A 24,914-nucleotide genomic window follows, 5' to 3' on the forward strand; every position below is an offset into this window, starting at 1 on the left:
AGACACTTGGGAAGTGTTCGACTTGTGATTTTGTGATACGAAATCCAGCATGTCTATCTTGTTTGCTATGTCATAATAAAATAATAATTTATTTCTAATCCCCCCAGAAGGGACTCAGAGCAGCTTCCAACGAGAAAAAATGACAAACATTCAGTGCCATGTGAAATAAAACAGAAATAAATGAATAATTAAAACAACAGTTAAAAATAAGCCAAGAAAACAACCTATGCTTAATAAGCTGATAAAATTTGTATTAGAAATATAAAAGTATACAAATATAAAATGTGGCTGTCCAATAAGTTAAGGTCATATAGTCTCTGTCAGCATTGTCAGACAATATAAAAGCAATAAAAGCTAATAATCTTCCTCTCAGACACTGAACTGGGAGTAAACTTTGTTGAATTCATTGAACTGCACATATGATGCCATTGTTTTCACTAAATATCAGTTCTGTTGATTCATAAATAATATGATATTGTATGTGCCTTATGTCTTTAAGTCCTGTATTGACTTACAGTGATCCCACAGATTTAATATGGTTTTCGTAAGCAAAGAATATTCAGATGTGGTTTGCCTCTGTCTTGCACTGAATATAGCCTGCTGCTGCTGTTATTTCCTGACAGTCTCCTTTCCAAGTACTAACCAGCTTTGACTCTCTTCTGTCCGCAAGATCAGGTGGAATCTAGTGCCCTCAGGGTAGGCTGCTTCTATAATGAAATCATTAAACATTTGAAATTTTCTAGATTTCTTATTTTCAAAAAGAGTTCTGCATGTATGTACATGTAGTCTTTGTTGCTTAATATAGAGTTTGAGCTGGGTAAGAGTCTCAAGGAAAGTTTATCTGTGTTCTCACTCTCATACTTGATTGCTGTCTAAGCTTATCAGAATTCAGACAAAGTATCAATGTTTTTCTACATTAAGGACCTCTTCACACTGGCTGTTTTTCGGTGGCGGTGTCAGGTTTTGGCCGTTTTGCCATGGAGCTTGATGGCTCCCATCACACCCTGGAAAAGTACTTCCGGGGTGGCTCTGTGGCAAAACTGGAAAAAAAAACTTGTTGCCACTTAAACATTGCCAGCTTCCCATCTTTCCATAGGGAAAGATGGGTTTAGCTGGCTTACTGAGGCTTCCCTCCATGTGATGAGGTAGGGGGGAAGCCGGGATGGTGTAGGGCATGGGGCGACAGGTCCCCACACCCCTGGGTGGGTGCTGTTGCAGTTGCCTGGATTTGCTGCGACACTCTGACATTATGGTAGTGCTTGTGAAGAGGTCCTAAAAGTGGCATCACATAGCAAATTGAATGGGTTGCAAATTGAATGGGTTGCCCCAAATTGCCAGAGTACCACAATGGCTAGAAGCACCAATGTTTCTTGGTTTACGTAACCATCCTTTAAGCTCCCCTGGAAGATGATCCATGAATAGACCCCTCCCCTCCAAAATATCAGCTTGCAAAAATATGATTATTAGTAGCAGAAGGATAGTGATAGAGATAGATAGAACACCACCTTAAGAATGGATGTCTGCCTGTCTTTGTTTTTTCAGTGGGGGGGGGGGGGGGAGTAAAATTAATTTCCATTGAAAACTATTATGGAACTGAATCCTATACCTTTATGGGGAAGGAACTCCTATCAATCTTATTTAGATTTATTTCAAAGTAGGCAGGTGGCAGATTGCATTGGTTAGCCTTTTTTATGTAGCAGCTTTTGTACAGCTCTGGGTGATGTACAATTTCCAACCCATCATGCTGACCAAAGCTCACCAGTTATTTATTGTGGTCACAGTCTTGACTGTCTTTCTGTTTCTGTCACCTTTGCAAATATCAAAAGCAGGAAGCATATTAAGCCCCTTCCTTCTAGGAATGACACAAAAAGGGCTAAGCTTGGCACAGAGGTTGGACATTGAGCTTTAGTTACTGGCATACTCAATTGGACAGTCGGGGAAAATGCACGTAAGGATGTGTACGTATAAGGGAAATAATAGCAAAGACTCTTGGGAGGCTAGAACTATGGGGTTGCAGTAATAGGTTACTTATTCCAATAGAAAAAAAAATAAAACTGAGAAATAACAATTTTGCAGTGCAATTCTAACTTTCCAGTTACTTTTATACTTGGGGAGGGGACTGAGTAATGTTGGAGAAGGAATATCATATGCTTCAAAGAGTGGATAGAAGGTTTACTTTTAAATGGTGTATAATGATGATTAGGGGCCCCGGTGGCAAAGTGTGTTAAAGCACTGAGCTGCTGAACTTGCGGACCAAAAGGTGCCAGGTTCAAATCCCAGGAGCGGAATGAACGCCTGCTGTTAGCCCCAGCTCCTGCCAACCTAGCAGTTTGAAAACATGCAAATGTGAGTAGATCAATAGGTACTGCTCCGGCAGGAAGGTAACAGAGCTCCATGCAGTCATGCTGGTCACATGACCTTGGAGATGTCTATGGACAACGCCGGCTCTTCAGCCTAGAAATGGAGATGAGCACCAACCCCCAGAGCCGGTCACGACTGGACTTAACGTCGGGGAAACCTAATGATGATTAGCTATGTTCTTAAAATCATGGAACTGTAAGTAGTTTTTGTTTCAAAGGTTCCTCCTCCCCAAGCTGTAGACCTCTTTCATTTTGATATGGCTTTCTTCCAGCCAAGAAACCTCTTCATAACAGATTTAGCTGCTAGTGTGTATGACCTCATTCTCTTTAAATGCTTCAGAGTACAAACCATCAACAGACATTCTCAAGAAATCTATACTTGTATAGCCTGATGGGCTAAATACCATGTTGTTCTGCTGATGATTTCACACCATTTAGCAGGCAAAGCAGGGAGGCATATGTCCCTGTAGCATATCCCATTGCAGAGACTCTAAAATAGAATTCCACACAGACAGAATGTTTGTTTATTGCAGACCTTGGGGGGACATAAATGGCACAGAAGCATTTTACAATCCTTTCTGGTGCTAAGGAGATGTCTCTTCACCAAATGTCCAGATTGATTAATCCAAAGGGCATTTGCTTAGCTGCCTCCCTTGGAGCATTATTTAAAGTTAAAAAGGGTAAATTAAAATGCATCCCAACTGAAGGCCAAATTCAACTATAAATCCTAAGAATAAATATGAGGCAATGCTTTGGCTTCATAATGAAAGATTATGTTCTATCTGGGTTGAACAGGAAATTTCTTAGAAGTGAGTGATTTTTTACTTCAGGACCTTAACACCATCACTAGAAAACCTCATTACTATTTTTTTACTATTTTTTTCCTGTAGCAGAAAGAAGAGAATGCATGGAAAACCTTTCATGGGCTGTTTTTAAGGACACTGGAAATAACCAAATCACTCACCTGTGTGTAAGGTCCATTGAATTTTTTGACAGGACAGGTTGTCGCCTATATCATGAGCATGAAGGGAGCAAACAACCAAGCTAACCTAACCTTTTTTTCATTGGGCTTCATAACTGACATCAAGAGGAAATCTTCATTCCTAGTCTGCTTCTACAAAATAGCCTTTTAACCTCTGTCATTTACTTACTGACTCAGCCAGTTCACGGAACTGGGCATTATACAAAGTAAGGCAACTAGACATGCAATGAATAATGAGCGATCAGACAAAAGTAAATCAAAAACATGTTTTTTTTTGCTAAAGGTTTTCTGAAGGCACATATTCAAACAGTCAGCAAACAGTTCAAATAATTATTGTGAAGATTGTATTAAGAGAGAAATAATTTTAAAACAGGTTTCATAGTTACCTATGGCAGTCTATAATTCCTATCATGGGAAAGTTGATCTATGAACACATCAAGCGGATGCTTTTTAGAAGCCAAAATAACCAAACGGAGGCTGTTGTTCTTTAGATATCTTATGAGACAATATGAATCATTTGAACAGATGATAATACTCATAGTAAACAGGAGAATAATAGTATACAAAAAGAACAATAACCAAGAGAACAATAGTCCTGATGCTCACTGATGTATTTTATGAATGCTATTTTACTGTTATTGTTTTAATTATATATGCTGTCGTTTATTGTTTTATCTCTTGATTGGGCTTGGACCCCATGTGAACTGCTTTGAGTCCCCTCAGGAAGATGGAAGCAGGTTATAAATAAATAATTATTATTTTGTATGACACAGCAAACAAGATAGATATGCTGGATTTCGTACACAAAATCACAAGTCGAACACTTCCCAAGTGTCTAGGACTGTGTGGTGTATTTTCGGATTATTATTATTATTATTATTATTATTATTATTATTATTATTATTATTATTCAATCAAGAAAGCCAGAGCTGCCCTGAATTTACAAGGCTTAAGTTGTTGATGACTAAGGCTCATAGAGGCTTCTATTTTATAGAGTTGTCATATGTCAAAGATAAATGGATAGAAAATAACAACAAAAAGCTAGGATCTAAACAAAAAATATCATCCAAACCCCATATGTAGGTAGGGAGCAGAAATGAACCTTTGGCTCCACCACCTCTCCATGTTTCATCCTTGAATCTTGCATCAATTGGAGGCTGACCATCTGGCAAAAGGAAGTCTCTCCTCATCCCTCATGACAATATATTGCCTATTCTATAAAGTATTCTTAACCAAAGTAATCTGTTAAATTGGTCTTCCCATTGCCACAGCTGATTTCAGGTTGGGCAGTGGGGAAAAACAGATGCTGTAGTGTGACTGGAGACTGCGGCAACACGTGGAAAGGGCTGTCACCCCATGTTCTTGGCCCACCTGAGCCCAGGGAATGAGGGAATGCCATTCAGGACATTTGTGGCCAGTTCCATTTGGGAAGCAGCCCAGCTGTCATCACTGCCTCTCATTTGGGTCAGGATTTGGGAATTCTCCTGATTTTGTGTAACTCGGAGCAAGACCATGTTAAGATGCCATTACCTTAGGTTACCCCAGATCTACACTGTGCATTCTAGTGCACTAAGCATATAGCTGGGCCACTTCTATTCCAACATAAATGAACAGTGTAGATGTAGCCCTAGACACAATCTTAAATTAATCTATTGCACTTTATCTATTTAAAATTTGTAACTCATAATGTGCACCTTGCTTATCCGCTATTGCAACCTCATTGTTTTCAATTCGATGTTTTAATACTGTGTTGTGTTTTTTTGGCTGCTGTGTATATATTATTATTGGTTTTTATTATTGTTCTTTGATGTTTCATATTTTATTTTATCATTGTTTTGTATCTGATTTTGCTGTGAGCTGCCTCGAGTCCCCTTCGGGGGAGATGGAGGCGGGATATAAATAAACTTCTTCTTCTTCTTCTTCTTCTTCTTCTTCTTCTTATTATTATTATTATTATTATTATTATTATTATTATTATTATTATTATTATTTACCTGCTGTATGCACATACACAAACACACTATTTTTCCAGGCTTAAGCATTCAAAGATTTTCCTGCTTAAATCTGTAGTTTTGTATGTTTTTTCTCATTAATAACATTTGCCCCCTTGTTGCTCAGCCACATACCCACTGGCTGATATTGCTCGGTCATATGTCTTTCATCCACTAAATGTGGTGGCTATTTCTAGGTTTCCAAGCTTGTCCTACATGACGTAACACTTCACAAATGGAACTGGTCAAGGGATACATTTGCATTTGGTATTTTACTGATAAAACTCTTTCAGGCCAATTTAACAGATTACTTTGGTCAAGAATACTTTATAGAATAGTCAATATATTGTCACATTATCACTTTGTCTCATATTTTTTCTTCAAAGAGAATGACTGAGCTTTGACATTGGCAACATCATTTTTTATCCCATTTAGAAGAAATCTTCATCAACCTGATTTTTTGAAAGAAACTATTTGGAGAATATCTTCAGGGTATGCCTCTGATGGGAATTATATTAATGCATTTGAGATTGAATTTAGTTTGGAACTCTGACTCATTTAATTGAAAAAGTAGGTGATTTTTGAAGGACAGGGCCAAGGCAGAGGGAGGAGTAGTCCAAGAATTATGTGGATGAAAATCAGTATGGTGAGCAAGTTAGGCCTGGATAGGAAATGTTGTTACTATGTTTATTTTGCTTCTCATTTACAACTGAGAGCTCTTCATTTTTTAACCATTATATTTTCTGATACAACAAAGATGATGCAGTTATGCCTCCTCCTGCTTATTACTACTGCATTATTGTCGACCTCCTGTCTCTTTATTTTTGCATGGTACTTCTGAAGTCTTGTTAAAACAGGATTGCAGAGAAGAAGAAGAGAGTTAAACCATAGTTGTCTTTCATTATTTTTTAATTAAACATGCAATGATGTGACATAGTTCTTAGGGGCATGCTTCTTAGTTTGACGTGGGAGGCAGCATTTCCCTTCTAAAGTTGGCCCATGGACCAGAAACATATTTATGCCCACTGACTACACTCACCACCACCAAAAGCAGTATGGGCCAGCAATTCATACAGGGATCACCATTCCAGGGATCACCATTGTTCCTCAGTGTTTCAATCTCATCTAAACAGACTCCTGGATATACAGACAGAGAAGATTCAAATTAAGGGGCTCAAAAATAATCTAGGCAAGCTAAGGATGAAATCTAAGGAAAGGCATGGAAGATTTCTGAAAGATAAGGCAACCCCCTTTTCCTTGCTATGAGACTGGGACCACTTCCACACATCGCTAAAACCCACACCAAAACGGGTTAAAGTAACCCATTTCAGCACCGGATCTACCATGGCCCAATGCTATGGAATCATAGCACTGAGCCATGACAGTTCACATGGTTTCAAACTACATTATTTATACAGTGGAGATGCAACTAATTGGAGTCATTTTTTATAAGGTCTTTAGCCATCTCTGCCAAAAGGTGTTGATATCTCACAAAAATACAACTCCCAGGATTTCATAGCATTGAGCCAAGACAGTTAAAATGTGGTCAAACTACATCAATTCTGCAGTGTAGATGCACTCATAGTTAATACACTTAGAATGTATGGACAACTTGTAACCTACCAGATGTTGTTATATTACAATTTATTGCACACTAGAGTTCCCATAGCCAAGAGATCATGCTACTTGCAGTACAATAATCCCTAAAGAGCGATGATACAAGAAAAACACAAATTAAAAAAATTATTCTTTCTTTGGCCAACAAAAATATCATCTTAATTGGCAACCAAAATAACATCTGAGAAAGATGATAGCCCTGTGACTCTAACATCATCACTTTTCTTCGCCTATATGATTTAAAATATATATTTTTGCATGATGAAGAAGCCACTGAAGCTTCTAAAGGTTGCATGGTGTATTTTCTCAATTTTAGCTGGTCAATAAAAAGATCACTCTTCTGTGGATTTTGGATTTTGTTGTATTTTTCTGCATAGCTAACATAGCTACCATTGAAGACAATTCCTAAAGAGTAATGCTTTTCCCATCTCTAAGTCAGAAGGAACATAGAATGGAAGTTCTCCAAAATAGCATCCTCTTATTTATTCAAACATTTGTGTTAGTTGTTCCTTTTGTTTCCTTGACAGAAGATCTTCTTTCCATTAGGAAACTAATGAGGTTTAAGAACATACTTGTCGGGGCCATTTACTTCCTTCTGATAAAATTCAACTTCAGTGACTTCAGTTTTTCTTCACAATGTGATGAAAACATTGCCTGCTTTGCAGTAAAGTGAGTGACTTAGTATGGAAAGAGACTCACCAAAGAATTAAGTCTGTTGTGTGCAGACTAATAAGCAGAATCAAAAACCTTCTACATGTTTTAAAATCTTCTTTTAGCTTTCAGTGTGTGAATCAATTACATAGTGCTGTTACTGGTTATTATTATTCACTTATTAATATAGCACCATTGATGTAGTATTATATAGAATCTATATACTGTATATAAAAGTCTAAATATGTTCAGTAATGTGTGTTTTTTATCCACAAAGTCTCCTACATGGTTTGCTGGACCACACATAGCACACATACCTATCATGATCCAATGTGAAACAATTGAGGGGTGGGTAAGATAGGGAACGGTGGGAGTTGTAATCCACCCACATTCATAGAGCAGTGTGAACTCCACCAACAATGAATCTGGACCAAACTTGGCACAAATACCCATCATGATCCAACTGAAAATACTAGTGAGGTTAAGGGGGCACAACAGAGGATGATGGGAATTGGAATCCAGACACATTCCCACCCACAACCAAAGGCATGCCTCTCTTCCTAATCAATCAGATAGCTCACACTACTTGCTATCTTCCACCTCCCAATTTCCTTACCCCTTCACTACACAGGAAAATGAAAAGAAGAAGTAATAGAAATACCATACTAGTAAAATGCAACTGTAATTCAGTGCATAACAGATATAAAAACAATGAAACCCAAGCAAAAATAAGATGCAGAATTATAGCAGATTGACACAATATTAACTGCCTTGGCTTCCTCTTCTGCAATCCTTGGATTTGTAATTTGTTGTGGCATCAGCTCTATTTGATCTAGAAAAATTAATATCCCACAAATATTACAAAACCCAGAATTCCATACATTGAGCCATGATAATGTTGTGCAAAACTGCTAGAATTCAATAGTAGATAAATGTGACAGTACAAAACAAGCTAACAACAATAACAAGCTAATGCTCATCAGGTATGAACTTTAATCCCCCTCCCACATCTGACTAACTACTTCCCCTCTAGCATTATATACTGATCTTTGTTTTAATAACTGAAAATACAGTGGTTAATAAAACAAGACACTTTAGGAAAGGGTAACATATAGATCCATCCCACATAAATGTCCCATTTCCCTGGAGAAACAGTGCCTTCAGATTTATGCTTTCCTATAATGTGGTGTGAAATTGTTAGACTAATATTAATGGCCAATTTTATGTGCTCATCATATTGCCATAGTCTAAAGGGCAATTAGCTGACTGCCATAATTGCATTAGAGCTCTGTGCCAAATGCAGATTTTCTGAGAACCTAAAAAAGATTCAACTACATTCTGGACCCTCTTGATTGGATCTGAACACTTTATTGATTTTCCTATTTTCATTTACTGCCATGGATGAATTTCTTTTTGTATACCACAATATAAAAATCAATTTGTACAATAATGTTAATGTTTTATCCATGTGATAGAAGGGAGAGTGTAACTTGAGTATATCAGCTCTTCACATAGAGTTGGGGTACTCATAACCATCCCTTAATATTATAATTCATTGTTTACCCATGCATTTAAATATATGCATTAATTCATCAAATTTTATACACCAACAAAAATAAATAAAATGTATGCAGTAGGAGAAGTGCATGTTCAACTCTGTGGGAATCCAAAACGAAAACTTAGAACTTGAACAAGACTGGTGGGATTTTAGGAAATGCAACTGAAATGATTCTGACAGGTCTCTAGATCTAAGAAGTGTAAGAAGAGCAATAGTCTTGCCCTCAATAAATTGCAACACAGGCAACAAACCTGAGGAATCAGCTACAGTGTCTGCAAGCTGGAAAAAACAATTGCTTTTGCTAGTTTTTTCTGATTGTACACAGACAACCTTTACTAGGCACACTGGCTCATTCAAGAGTTATGAGCAAAGTGGATAGAAGAGAGAGCATAACACATAATAAGAATGCTTACAAATGCATAATATTATATGTTCATAGAAAACATACTGACTAGGTTCCCTCTACTACATAGTAGTTTATCTATAATGACCCATATGTAAGCTTACATACCTGTACTGTAGAATAAACACAGAGTTGGAAGAGACCACGAAGGCCATCCAGTCCAAGCCCTACCATGCAGGAACACACAAGTAAAGCAGTCCCAACAGATGGTCAGCCATCCTGTTTAAAATCTTCCAGAGAAGGAGACTACAACACTCCAAGGTAGTATGTTTCATGGTTGAACTCTTACTGTCTAGAAGTTCTTCCTAATGTTTAGGTGGGAATTCTATTTCTGTAATATAAATCCTTTTCTCCATGTCCTAATCTGTGGAGCAGCAGAAAACAAGCTTGCTCCATCTTCAGTATGACATCCTTTCAAATGTTTAAGCATGACTATCATGTCACTTTTTAACCATCTCTTCTCCAGACTAAACATATCCAGTTCCCTAATCCACTCTTTGTAGGTCATGGTTTCCAGACATCTTCCCATTTTGGTCACTGTCCTCTGGACACATTCCAGTTTGTCAATATCAGGCTAACTTGAGAAGTTCAAAAGTCATGTCAGTGGACTACATCAATATAGGCAGACACCGTACAGAGTTAAGCCAAGAATTATTCTCTGGGCCAAACTTTAATTGGAATACGAAAATAATTTTGGAACTACATAGTGATCAGTGACATGTTCCTAAAGTTTGTATCCATACTTGAGCATCTCTCAGTGTGGATTTACTTATGTTTCCATTTTGAATCATGTTTGGAACTAGCCAGTGATTTCCTGTTTTTGAGACTTCACAGAAAACATGGTTATGTGCATTGATGTGCATGCCCATGAGATCTCACACAGAGGATTTGGAACACACAACCTTGTCCTAAGTTAATTGGAGAAACCAAGAGAGTTCAATGGTTATAAAAATAAGTTTCTACTGCAAATAGGCCCTGAAACATCTAATCTGAAATGTTTAACTTCTAAAGATAGTTTCATAAGAGAAAAATTACATAACTCACAGATGAAAGAAAAATTTATTGGGAGATGCAGGATTCTTATAAACAACTGATATTCTTAATATCCACAATCATTTGAGGAGGGAGGAGGGCGTGCCTGAATAGAAATGAAACAAATGTTCACATTTCTTCTCTGAAGTAGACACAAATGCTAACAGCTTGGGAAGGTGCACTGCAGTTTATGGCAGACTGGAAAGGCTGGTGAGAAGAACATTTGTTATTTGATGTGTTTTGACATACTTCAAAATGTAGCAAAGGGATGTTTTTGCTAGGGGGTGACTTATTAATGGGAAAACCTATATTCGTGATGTGAATTTTGTAATAGATGTCAAACATAGCAAAGAGAAGTATAATTAGCTCCTTTCTATTGACATGATGGCAGTAAAATAATTCTTTTTAAAAGTGCATATACTTTTTTAAATTTCCTTTCCTTTTTCTCTGCTCTCTCCTCCTCCTCCTCCTCTCTACTAGATTTATAAAGATGTGAAAGGTCTAAGGGGAAGAAGATGTGCATACTAGCTCCATTTTGTTTTTCTAGCTGTATTCATTTTGAGAATTGTGAGCAATGGGCAGACTCAGTACTCATGAAGGATCCCAGTGCAAGCTAGAACACATTTTTCACAGAGCATTTTATGTGGAGATAGAGGCAATTATGGGAACAGTTACCATGCATAGCAATTTGGTTGGTAGACTAGAATGACAGGAGATCACTTCCCCTGTGACCTAGTATATGGTCATTTCATATGTATTACTGTATCCAGGCATAGCTGTTATAGCAACATAACAAGGGATTTAGCTATTAACTCTGTTTGAACCATAGTCAGTGATCGGTGAGAGCCAGGGTAGTATAACAGTTTGAATGTTGGACTGTAGCCTCATCACACTAGAACATGGATCCACTTTAAATCTGGTTTATGCCTCCTGCAGAATTCTGGGGCTTGTAGTTTGGTGAGTCCCAAAATTGTCTGGCTGAGCAGTTTAAAGGCCCCTTCCTAAACTACAAGTCCCAGTGGATCCATGCTCTAGTGTGATGAGATCATCTAAAAACAGAATTTGATTCACTGCTTAAACTTGGAAGTCCACTGACCGCCCTTAGAGTTACATAGTCTCACTCCCTGAAACCCTGGAAACAAATTGAAGGCACACATTATCGAAAACATTAATACAAACCACCAGTTTGAAAGTTATTTAATAAATATGTCAACTGAACTGCACAGTCGTATTATTCAGTAATTTGTTGAAACATTAATCCCATAGAGTTTAATGGGAAGCGAATTCTGATCAGCATGCATTAGCACTGCAGCCGTGGTATTAGAGTGGGATTTTTGTTACATAAAGTGACGTTCTTCCCATACAGTGTGTCCAAATGAGGGAAATGAAATATTAAAGCTCATTTCAGATTCAGAGGCTAGATTAAAATATCATATATGTCAAAGTGGGTGTAAAAAAAAGGGCTAGTTTCAAATTTCTTCTGAAAACGAAAAGGCATGTCTGCCAGGAATAGTGCAAATTGGGGTTGGGATTCTATGCCTTTTTTGAACAGATTATTAAGAATTTGATTTTTGGGTGTGAAGTTGGTAGAATCTTTCTAGCAACCTTATGTGCTACATATGTGTTACTACAGCTCTTGCTAAGTCCCCATCTATACTACTAGATAAAAACCAGATTATCTGCTTTGAACTCGATTATATGGTAGTCTATACTCATATAATACAATTCAAAGTAGATAATCCAGATTTTATCTGGCAGTGTAGATGGGGCCTAAGTGTTCCAAATCTCCATGGAGGAGATGTATGGCTAGAGACTTGTGCTAATCCCACCTCCATTGCTCTCTACAGTAGAAGATGACATTGTGGGATGAAGAGCCTCCATAAAACGTGAGTCAAACACTAGGCCTGTGGGCTAAATCTGTCCTGCCACGTCGTTTTATGTGGCCCATGGGGCTTTCAGTGCCAGGGAAACATAAGGTGGTTCCAGGCAGCGGAAAGGTCCTCGCCGACCAGGGTTTTAAAAACCTGGGTTGGGGCAGATTGTAGTCCACACACTGACCCCAAAAGCCCACACTTTTCATAGGGGTGTCTAGATGTCCTCCTGACACCTTCTGAGAGAACAGAGAGAAACCCAAGCCACCTGCCAAAAAAGCCTTATCCGGGAGGGCGCACATTTTGTGCCCTATCTAGATGCACCCTTAGTTACATTGATACAGTCTCATAATCAGAACCTGCCCTTTGAAGGAAACCATAAGACTGATGTGGTTCTCAGTGATGTGCTCTACAGGGTGATCGATCGCAGATTGCATAGAATAGGCTCTCCTGTTAGAACGTTTTTATTTCACATGTAAAGGGCAATGGGAATGTGTTAAGAGAGTAATGCCTGATGAGATAACCCACTACCTCCCGTGTTTTTTACTCTACGCAAACAGCTGAAGAGGAGCTTAGGTTTTGTCAGTAATGGTCTTTGGCAAATTTTTTGATCATCTTTTTCTGTAGTCACATATGTTTGTGTATTCAGACTGCTTTGGAAAAACATCCTCAAACTGTGGGATTCCAACTATTTAGGCCTCCAACTCCCAGAAGCCTTGGCCAGCCTGATCAGGGATTCTGGAAGTTGGGGGCCCAAACAGCTGGAGGGCTGCAATTTGATGATACCAGGCTTTGGAGTTGCACTTTTGCTTTGGAGCAGTGGTTCTCAACCTGGGATCCCCAGATGTTTTTGGCCTAAAACTCCCAGAAATCTCAGCCAATTTACCAGCAGTTAGGATTTCTGGGAGCTGAAGTCTAAAAACAAATGGGGACCCCAGATTGAGAATCACTGCTTTGGAGGGACTGATACTTCTTTAAGACTAGGATCTCCACTGTGCTTCCTTGCTCCCTGTATGTCTGATGTACTTCTAGATAAGCATGCACTTTAAAGATACTGTGCCTCTCTAGATGCCCTCTTGAATATCACAGATGAAAACCAGGAGAAGTGTGGCCAAGCAACATCAGAGATGGCAAGTTACTAATAAGGAAAAACACTCCATCTTGGAGGTGCTGCAGCTTGTTTTTGCCTAAATCTTCTGGAAATCACAAGAATTTTCTTCCTCCTCTGTCATCTACTAATTCAATACTTTGAAATCATTTGCACCAGTTGTAGAAAGCTGAGGACAGGTGGGAGAAGGAAAGAGAAAGTGGGCATTTTAAAAGCAAAATGACAGAGGATGAATTATTATTATTATTTTATTATGACACAGCAAACAAGATAGATATGCTGGATTTCGTATAAAAAAATCATAAGTCGAACATTTCCCAAGTGTCTAGGACTGTGTGATGTATTTTCGGATGATGCGCGCAGAACCCAGCAGGGTTGCCTTTTGCAGTTGGCAGATCGTAATTTTGTCAATGTCTATTGTTTCCAAATGCTGGCTGAGATCTTTTGGCACGGCACCCAATGTGCCCATCACCACCGGGACCACCTGTACTGGTTTCTGCCAGAGTCTTTGAAGTTCAATCTTGAGGTCCTGATAGCGGCTGAGTTTTTCCTGTTGTTTTTCATCAATGCGACTGTCACCTGGTATGGCAACATCAATGATCCAAACCTTTTTCCTTTCCACAACTGTGATGTCTGGTGTGTTGTGTTCCAGAACTTTGTCAGTCTGGATTCAGAAGTCCCACAGTATCTTTGCGTGCTCATTTTTCAATACTTTTGCAGGTTTGTGATCCCACCAGTTCTTTACTGCTGGCAGGTGGTACTTGAGACATAAGTTCCAATGAATCATTTTGACCACATAGTTGTGCCTCTGTTTGTAGTCTGTCTGTGCGATTTTCTTACAGCAGCTGAAGATATGATCAATGGTTTCGTCAGCTTCCTTGCACAGTCTGTATTTTGGGTCATCAGCTGATTTTTCGATCTTGGCCTTGATTGCTTTGTTCTGATGGCTTGCTCCTGGGCTGCAAGGATCAGGCCTTCTGTCTCCTTCTTCAGGGTCCCATTCGTGAGCCATAGCCAGGTCTTCTCCTTATCAGCTTTTCCTTCAATTTTGTCAAGGAACTTTCCATGCAATGTTTTGTTGTGCCAGCTGTCAGCTCCAGTTTGTAGTGTGGTTTTCTTGTACTGCTGTGCTTTGAGGAGTTTCTGATTTTTGACTTCAATCAAAGCAGGTTCTTCACTTTGCTTTACATATTCTGCCAGGGCATGTTCTTCTTCTTTGACTGCTTGTTTTACTTGCAAGAGTCCTCTGCCACCTGATCTTCTAGGCAGATATAGCCGGTCAACATCACTGCAAAGGTGCAGTGAATGATGAATGCTCATGAGTTTTCTTGTTTTTCTGTCCAAATTGTCCAGTTCCACTTGTGTTCAGTTTATGATGCCAGCAGTATATCTTATGACAGGTATGGCCCAGGTGTTTATGGCCTTGATGGTGTTGCCTCCATTGAGCTTGCTTTTGAGAATTTTTCTGACCCTTTGTGTGTATTCTTTGCTGACCACAGTTTTCACATGTTCATGCTTGATGTTGTCCATCTGTAATATGCCCAGATATGTATAGGCCTCTGGCTGATAACACTTTATTGTTTGGCCATTAGGAATATTTATGCCCTCACTTTCAAAGATTTTTCACTTAAGTGCCACTGTCGAACGTTTGTCCAAACCAAACTCCATGCGGATATCAGTGCTAAAAATTCGGACAGTGTTAGTCAGAGCCTGGATTTCAGTTTCCGTTTTCCCATACAGCTTCAGGTCATCCATGTACGTCAGATGCGAAATTTTGTGAGATTTCTTAGCCGAGATTTGTTTTTTGTAAGATTGTTGACAGAGGGATCATGGCAATAATGAAAAGCAGAGGGGACAATGAGGCTCCCTAGAAAATTCCTCTTTCTCTTCTTCTTCTTCTTCTTCTTCTTCTTCTTCTTATTATTATTATTATTATTATTATTATTATTATATTTATTTATACCCTGCTTTATCTCCCCAAAGGGGACTCAAAGTAGCTCAGGGCTGTCCTGCCAAAAGAGGGCAGTTGGAGGGTATGGCTTCTTCTACACTGCCATATAAAATCCAGATTATCTGCTTTGAACTGGATTATATGGCAGTGTAGACTCATATAATCCAATTCAAACCAGATCAAGTGGATTATCTCTTTTGATTATCTAGATAATTTGGCAGTGCAGAAGGGACCTATGTCTCCAGAACTCTTTTCCAGAAAAAAATAGATCTTAGAATTTCTGAAAATTTCAAGGAAGTAGATAGTCTCTTTCTCTCATGTCTACACACACTATGGTTTATCTTCTGGGAAGGAAGCTCTTCAACATTTCCAGAAAATTCCCTGCTGTTCTTGCATTCAACTCAGCAGGCTCTGGCTCATTATCAAAAGCCTCTTAGCAGGGATGTAGCATTCATAAGGGTGTAGACACAAGCTCAGCAACAAAAATGAATAAAGGAGAAAAAAACCTGTCAATGTTCCTCTTCTTAAGAAAATAGAACAGGCAAGATATCTTTTTATTCTTGAGAAAGGCTAATATAAAGCTGCCATATGATCAACAAATACGCAGGGAAAAGTTATACGCAAGAAGAATTATGTGTTGGTTGCTTCAGTAGGTTCTTAATTACATTTTTAGTTTCTATATCATTATTAAATAAATTAGCATTCCAATGGCATGGCAAAGAAATAGGGCAAAACAATATCTTGCCTTGTTTATCATTTTGTGGCAAAGAGTTTAATTTGACCCAAGGATCAAGACTTGGGTTTTATTGTTTTCACTGTTACTCTACTTGATGCCTGACAGAGGTTGAAATTATGTTAAAGATGTGTCCTGCACACTGAGGATGAAGGAATGTACCTTTTCTTTTCTTATTTTTTCAGATCCTAAATCCCTGCAGGTCACCAATGCTTCCCTTGTCCTCTTATTAATAGTCAACCTCCTGTGTGGAATCAAAGCTTCAGTGGCATATTTCTTCCACTCATAAATACTTGTTTTCCTAGGAGTCTGCACATATTTCACAATATTGATCCAATGTCCAAAACATTAAATTAGAGCCACACAAGTCAGAAGAGACAGTGTTGGAGGCTACTAGAGACTGTAGAGATCACTATGGATTGGCATGCACTATTCCCTGATGGGATTTTAAAAGTTCTTTAGTTCCATTCCCTCTGATAATGACACCACAGAGACAATACTTAGCAAGATAGCCATTGGAATGTGCTACCATCTTGGGAGAAATGTTCTTTATGGTTCTTATGGACTCCCTCAGTTTGAGGCACTGAACAACTCAATTTTAGAGATACTTTTAATGAATGGATGGGTAGCCAACAGGAGTTGGAAGTTCACATTAGTCCCCTAGGAAGGCTGTGTCCCCATAACTGTACCCTTGTGTTGTTTTACACTAATTTTAAATTGTGTTTTCTATGCTCAGAGCTTTGCCTTGAAATCTCAAGACCCTACCACCTTCTTGGCTCATAGGAAGGAATAATAGCTTAGCCAGTCTTCAAAGAATTTATCTTTCTGCATTCCAATAACAATGGATTTGAATGTGATATCATCCACACTACAGAATTATAACAGTTGCATGTTACTTTACCTGCCATGGCTCCTACTTATTGAATCCCAAATGTATAGTTTGTTGCAGGACCGGAGTTCTTTGAAAAAGAAGAGTAAATATCTCACAAAACTATAAATCTCAGAATTCCATAGCATTGAGCCATGGCAATTAATGTGCTATCAAACTACTATAAATCCGCAATGTGGATACTGTCTGAGACTTGGGTGGATTGGAATGTTATTATCCAACAAGTTTCTTACATTTCAAATATACCATATTTACTTGGTTGTAATGTTCATCTTTTTGAATAAATTACCTTTCCAAAATAAGAGTGCATATTAGATTTGTGTAATATGGTAAATACTTTTTTGAGTTTCAGGGTTTTGAAAATTGAGATGCTCATTAGATTTGATGGCACATTAGACTCGAGTAAATACATGTACTTTTCATACATTTGAAGTTTGTAGTTTGGGAGAATATATATTTGTAAATGCATATATTGAGAGAAAATCCTTTTCAAAATTTGCATAGCACATTCACAATTGCATCCATACCTGGGGCATTTTTTTTTCAAGTTTCACAACAAACTCAGATGGAAGGACAAACGGAAAATGATATATTTAAGAGCATGAACTAAAAATATCATGATTTAGACCACTGCTTCCCAACCCCAAATGGGATCCCCTTGGCTCAGTGTTCCACAAAAAATGTGGAAACAGTAAAAAAAAAACAGCAAAAATTTTCTGAATGCCTATTAGTGGCTGTTTTAGACACTTACATCAATCTGTTCACAGATACATGCAGTGTTCACAGTGGACTCTAGAAAATGCTTCAACTTGGCTTGATTGAAACATTACATTTTAGATGCAGCCTTCTAGCTCTTAAGTGCTCAACCCAACACCAAGTCTGAATGTTGAATATTCAATTGAATCCATTAATGAAACCATCTTACAATTGAATCATATTTTGATAATTGACCAGTGCCACTTAATGTGGAAAACACACTAAACATGTTTTAATAAATCTGAGTGTTTGTAATAACCATATAAATTCAAAGTAAGAAAATAACTGTAAAAAAGCACTCTAATGTAGATCACTTTTTTTGCTTGCTCTTTTCAGAAATTGAAAAGTTTCAGAGTTCTGATGAGAAGAAGGAAGATGAAGAGAAAAAATACCTTGATGTCATCAGCAACAAAAATATAAAGCTGTCAGAAAGAGTATTGATTCCCGTCAAACAGTATCCAAAGGTATTGTAATAACTATATAATAAAATATATAGTGTGCTGTTTTGATGGATGGTAGTAGTTATGGCTGTAATTAGATACTTTGCTAAAAATGTGAACTCAGGGAGTTATAAAACAGAAAATTAGAATGCATTCATGATTCTTGCAAAATTCAGTAAGTGGTGGGGCAGTTTTTCAGACTGAATGCTGTAGGAACATAGTATTGACTGCAGACCAGGAACTCAGAACATAATTCTGTGTTAGGAGACCTGTTTTACATGCAGAAGATGGTTGGTTTCATTCCTGGTATCTTTAGTTAAAACAATGAAATCGCACAATATTAATTTGTGCCTGAGGATGCAGAAGAAAATTGTTTCTGCCAGAGACCTCAGAAAGTTGTCTGAACTAGCTGAAAAAAATAGCTTTATTGGCTAGTAACATAATTCCCTTAATTCTCACCTTCATTAAGACCAAGAGCAGTTTACCTTCATTCACAATGGGTTGTTCTGACTTCTTTTCAAAGCAGTGTTGATGATAATTTATCAGAACCAGAGCCTGGAAACATTACTTTCAAAAGGGGAGAAAATTCATGTTCAAATGATAAGTCAGACCCACTAGAGAGTATTTGAGGGCAAAAATATTTGGGGGTAGTAGATGTGTTAAATGGGTTTGGTGGCCATGTTGGGTTCCTGACAGATGCCTATCACTGATATAAACAAAAGATCTTCTTATAACATAAATATAATATTTAAACATTTAAGTCATGACTCAAACACCTTGAATTTAGTTTTCTTAAAGTAAAAGCAAATTTGCATTTCAAAGGAATCCAATATGATTGCAAGCAAGTTGAGAAGATGTCACTTTCTCAAACCATCTTCAGCTCAGATCTGCATAACAAAGAGTTAGACAGGAGGCAGTTTTTTATTCTGTTTTTAGATATATGCTATTTTCCCCTGAGCAAGATTGTATTTTACACAAATAGTTTGTTGTACTGGCAGTATTCAAACCAAAATGGTAAACACCTCCATTTATCTCCACTGCAATTTTTCCTGCTGATTTATTATCACATGGTATTTGGCCTTACTATTAGCTTTGATTACACTCTCCAGTTCCCACTTTATTCTTTCATCAGCAACAGCAATAAATTACAATGGGTAAAAAAAAAAAATCCTATCGACCCAAATGAGAGGTGCGTAAAAAGCAGGGAGAAAGAGAGGGAGGGCATTGATTCCATGTTGACATTTAACTTCTGAATTGTGGGTACAAAAATTGATGAAAGATAATGATCAAAATGGTAAAAGGCACTAGAAATATGCATTGTTAGAGGACTTCCTGCTGCTACCTTATTAGAGGTGTTGTTTAAATTTATTTTATTGTACTTAATTGTACTTAAATTTATTTTATTGAAAATATTCTGCTACATTAGTAACCAAAGTATATCTGCACTGCACTGATTTTGGGAAGGAGTGGTACCATTTTACTCCATCCCATGGTCTGCATCCCATGGTCTGCAGAAAATATTCTGCTACGTTAGTAACCAAAGTGTATCTGCACTGCACTGATTTTGGGAAGGAGTGGTACCATTTTATTCCATCCCATGGTCTGCATGCTCTGAGTTCAAAGGAAGCTTCAGCTTCCATTGTGCCTTGTCACTCTATGTACTTAAATTTTAATAGCTGGCATTTCTTGAGTTGAACTAAAAGAATGAAGGGGCAGGAACATCAACTGTACCAGTGACAAATCTGAGAATGACAACAGGATTTCATGTTTGTGTGCTACAGGCTGCTCTCTGTCATCTCTTCTGTCATTTGATGTCACACACAGGATTCTGAGTCTGAGACAGATGGAGTGAAAGGATACCATTTGGAGAAGATAAAGTTCAAAGTCCTCTTAGCCTGTGTTTTGGATCAGTCAATTTCTTTTTTTACTCCAAAAGATCGTATACTGCTATTGTTATTATTGATCAACTTTCCTGCCAAAATTTTAAAGCATTTTTCATAGATATTTCTTGGCCCTTAGAGCAACTGAAGTGGGAAAAGAAAAAAAAACCTTTGAGTTTGAAGGATAAATAGAAAGTTTCAAGGGTCAATATTGAGCCCCAGGGAACAAATAGTCTCTATCTCTAAGTAGCTGAAATGACTACTGATTTCTTTCAAAGTTGGTGCAGGATTGTCTCCTTGAGGAAGATTTTTTCAGTTGTGCTTTCTCCACTTCTGGTTGTGCACCATAGTACTGAACTATGCATGTGAAAAACTGCCTTGATAGCTGTAAGGAAGACAACTCCAGTTTGTCACTAGAGATGGTTTGCGGAAAATGTACATCTCATTTAACTTCCAACATCTTAATCTGATCTGATGACATTCAGAGTTAACACATTGAGGGACCCTGGACAGAGTGTGCTAGCTGGTTGTGGGGTCTGCCCGTGTCTCATTTCTTATGAAACCTGCTACTTAGATTGACCTGTGAGATTCCCATCATGTCTTCATGTCTTTGGACTGCTACATTTTTGTTCCAATACTTCAAAGGAAAAAGAAACATTTAACAACAGTTGAATAATGTGTGTGTGTGTGTGTGTGTGTGTTATGCACACATATGCATGCATGCTTATACTTACTGTTCCTAATATTCTAAAATTGGTCATTGATGAAGAGAATGCTTCAAATCAGAATACATCTTTTGAATAAATGAAGTAATTTTAGTGTGCTGTATGAATCAATTAACTAGCCTTTGCTTCAGTTTGTTTGTATGCTATTGAATAAGTACATTACTCAGAATTTCTGTCTATTTGAGAAGTATTACAGTCACCAACAGTAGTGTGGCTGGAATGAGCAATTCTACACTCTCAGGCCATTCCCTTAGACCAGGGGTCCCCAAACTTTTTAAACAGGAGGTCGGTTCACAATCCTTCGGACCGTTGGAGGGCCGGACTATAGTTGGCCACCGAGCAATAATAATTAATAACAACAACAACAATAATAAAGAGGGTTGGAAGAGACCCTTTGGGCCATTGAATACAATCCCCTTCTGCTTTTGTGCGCCAAAAGCACAAGCAAAGCACCCCTAACAGATGGCCACCCAGCCTCAATGTTAATAATAATAATAATAATAATAATAATAATAATAATAATAATAATAATAATAATAAGAGGGTTGGAAGAGACCCCTTGGGCCATTTAATCCAACTCCTTCTGCCTTTGTGCACCAAAAGCACAAGCAAAGCATCCCTGACAGATGGCCACCCAGCCTCAGTGTTGTATAATAATAATAATAATAATAATAATAATAATAATAATAATAATAATAATAATAATGGTTGTAAGAGAAGAAGAGACCCCATTGGGTCATTTAGCCCAACCCCTTTCTGCCCTTGTGCCGTGGGGGCCGGATAAATACTTTCGATGGGCCGCATCCGGCCCCCGGGCCTTAGTTTGGGGACCCCTGCCTTAGACTGTAGAATACATATTTAAACATATTTCTATAAAATACATGTTAAATACACAGGACCGAGGTTTAAACACAGTACACAAGTTTAAAATTCATGCTTAAAACTGGCCGGATATGCCTTCCAGAAGAGATAGGTCTTCAGATGTGTTTTAAATTCTGACAGCTCATTTAGCTGTCAGAGCTCTTCCAACAGGCCATTTCACAGTCATCAGATGGCCAATGAAAAGGCCCTCTGGGTGACAGTCGCCAGTTGGTTTCTGGCTTATTGGAGTAGCTCCCCCAGAGGACTTAAGTGTGTAGAGTAGATTGTATGGGAGAAGGCAACCCAAACCATATAAACAGAAAATATTGTTTTCTGTGCAGAAAACCACATGCCAGTTTTACACAGAACTATAGCATCTTTCTGAATACAAACAGCATTTTCTACACAATGTTTTTTTCTCCATAGAAACACATTAAATTTTGAAGGGAATATTTCCCAAACTGGAAATGGTGTTAAAAATGATGCAGTTTTTTTGTGGACTTTCTCACAGTGGGGAAAAAAATACTGCTATAATTGCTTACTGCTTTCTTCAAGAATAAACAAAGGAAATGATTCTACTCCAAAGGAGGATTTTGCCTTGCTGTCTTCCTTGGAGCTGAAGTGAGATGGCAATAGAGATGATAAGGCAGAGAAGATAAGGCAGTTCAGACTGCAAGCTGACAGACCTCTTGCCCATAAGTCTCCCACTTCCTGGAACCAACCATGGTTGTTAGTCATAAGATCTGAAAAGTTGCTGAGAAATCCCAACAAATAGCAATAGAAATGTAGGTCTTTTGAACATTTTCTTCTCTCACCAAGAACAAAAGAATACTGAAAGTTTTCATCTAACTGGGAAGAGGAGGATTTCCACATGAATTATTCACTCTTTGGGGTTATTTTTTTAGAAAAAAAAATCTTTTCCAATGACAAAATCATGTTTTTGTTTTTAAGAAGTGTACATGGTTGTCTGTCCTATAAATTATTATTTCAATAACAAATCCTTGTTATCTGTTCAGATTTGGTTCCAGGATCCTTGGGGATACCAAACTCTATGGATGCTCAATTCTTATTATATACAAGGGTAGAGTAACATGATGTCACTTATATTTAATGGCAAAATCAAGACATGCTTTTTAGATTTTTCAAAAAAAATAATCAAGCAATGCAATAACTTTATTACGTTCCATGGACCCACAGCTGTTAAGTGAATAACATACAAGAGTTTACAGAACTGTCAAACCGGGGAAATTGCTAAAAAAAAAAAAAAAACACAAACTACACAATGTCAGACAATACCCTGATCGGAGGCTAGGCTCTTTCTCAGCCTTGCTGCCACTGCAAGAAACCTTGCCACCGTAAGGATCACCTCATGGTGCTTTTCCTCCATCAGATATCTGACCTTCCCTTGCGGGGCATGGTCAGACAATCGAGTCAGGATTGGGTAAATGAGTTGAGCTCATTGGGCTGAGTAATAGTGGCACTGCAACAAGATGTGTTCTAATGATTCTATTTCATTTCCACTGCACTGGCATAATCTTTGGGAGTAGGGGATACCGGATAGTCTGCCATTTAGCAGCTTTGATGGAAGTACATTTAGTGTCCCTTTTGTGAAGAGTCTCCGGTAATTAGACACTGTGAGACTCTCAAGATAATTACATGACTTAAATGGCTCGGTGTATGGTAAATTCAAAGCCCTAGGGGAACATGGTGAATTTGAGCGAGCTCTGAGCTCTCCCAGGGGAATATCCCTTAACAGTTGTTTCAGTAATTTCTGTGCTGTTTTGAAACCAAGGTGCAGTAAAAGGGACGCTGATAGGCCGTCCTTGCCCAAAGGGGTTGAGTGGTTTCAAATGGGATGAAATGTGATAGACCCATTCCTGATTTAAATACAATTATTTTCAGCCAGAGATTCATTTTCAGAATTCAGGACCTTGTGCTTAGTGGACTTTTGCCCGTTTCAGGTAACAAGACCGTGTTAGTATGGCACGTTTAGCAGGGCTCTTATAAACTTTGCTTGGACTCTGTCTAAGTTTACCTCCATTTTTCCCCACCAAATGGCTGCATCAAAGAGAAGTTTTGAAGCAATTTTGGCATTGAAAATTTTAGTGCCGAGGGGATGTATTGTCCTCATTCGGTGTAGTAAAATCTTAGTATGGCAGCTCGGCTAGCCTTAGCTTTTTGGGTCACAGTTTCTCTATGTTCTTTCCATGAAAATGTATGGTGGAAAGTCAGTCCCAGGTACTGGAAGCTTTTTACCTGCTCTAAAGGGAATTTTCCAATAGACCATTTGTATTTTGTATACTTTTGATTTGCTAAAATTGATATTTAGCTCATTTGTTTTACAATAGTCTTTAAATTTTTTGAGTTGATGTAGGAGCCCTGGTCTGGATCTGGACAGGATGGCTGTGTCATCTGCATAAAGCAGAATGGGGACTCTCCTCATGCCCAAGCTGGGAAGGTGTACTTGAGGATCCCTCATGATTTCTTCAAGGTCATTTAAGAATATGTTAAATAGGGTCGGAGCTAAGATACAACCCTGCCTGACCTCTCTGATCATTTGAATTGGTCTAGAAATTTGGCCCTGAGGACCACATCTAACCTGTAAATGACTGTCCCTGTATAGTTCTTTGATGAGGAAGAGTAGTCTTCTGTCGGTTAGGCACTTATCTGGGTCTGGAGACAGAATCAAACGCTGCTTTTAAATCAATGAAGGCCATGAAAAATTTACCTTTCAGCATTTTATGGTATTTCTCCTCTAAATGTAGGAGAATTAAGCTCTGATCCATGGTGGATGAGTTTTTCCTGAAGGCTGCCTGTGCATCTGAGAGAATTTTATTTGCCTCCAATTCCTTTGTCAGTTTCTTGCAAAGGAATCGTGCATAGAGTTTCCCTGGGATGGAAAGCAGGCTGATTGGTCTATAGTTACCAGGTTCTTTTGGAGAGCCTTTCTTGTATATTGGAACTGTAATTGCCTGTTTCCAACTCTCTGAGGTTTTTCCTGAGTTATTTATTTGGGTGAAAAGAGAGGTCAGTAGTGGGGCCCACCACTGAATGTTTGATTTTATAAATTCTGCTGGAATAAAATCATTTCCTGGGGCTTTGCCAT

The 24,914-nt window shown here is 38.2% G+C and overlaps 1 protein-coding gene across 1 annotated transcript in view; it reads left to right on the forward strand.

The window, feature by feature from the left end:
- The window catches only part of khdrbs2 (KH RNA binding domain containing, signal transduction associated 2), a 505,577-nt gene that overhangs the window by 74,106 nt on the left and 406,557 nt on the right, over positions 1–24,914 (forward strand). The window contains exon 2 of the mRNA XM_062982224.1: positions 18,239–18,366. Coding sequence (XP_062838294.1) covers positions 18,239–18,366 — 128 coding nt within the window. The remainder of the gene's footprint in view (positions 1–18,238; positions 18,367–24,914) is intronic.

The sequence above is a fragment of the Anolis carolinensis genome, chromosome 1 (assembly GCF_035594765.1).
Source record: "Anolis carolinensis isolate JA03-04 chromosome 1, rAnoCar3.1.pri, whole genome shotgun sequence".
NCBI classification, from domain to species: Eukaryota; Metazoa; Chordata; class Lepidosauria; order Squamata; family Dactyloidae; genus Anolis; species Anolis carolinensis.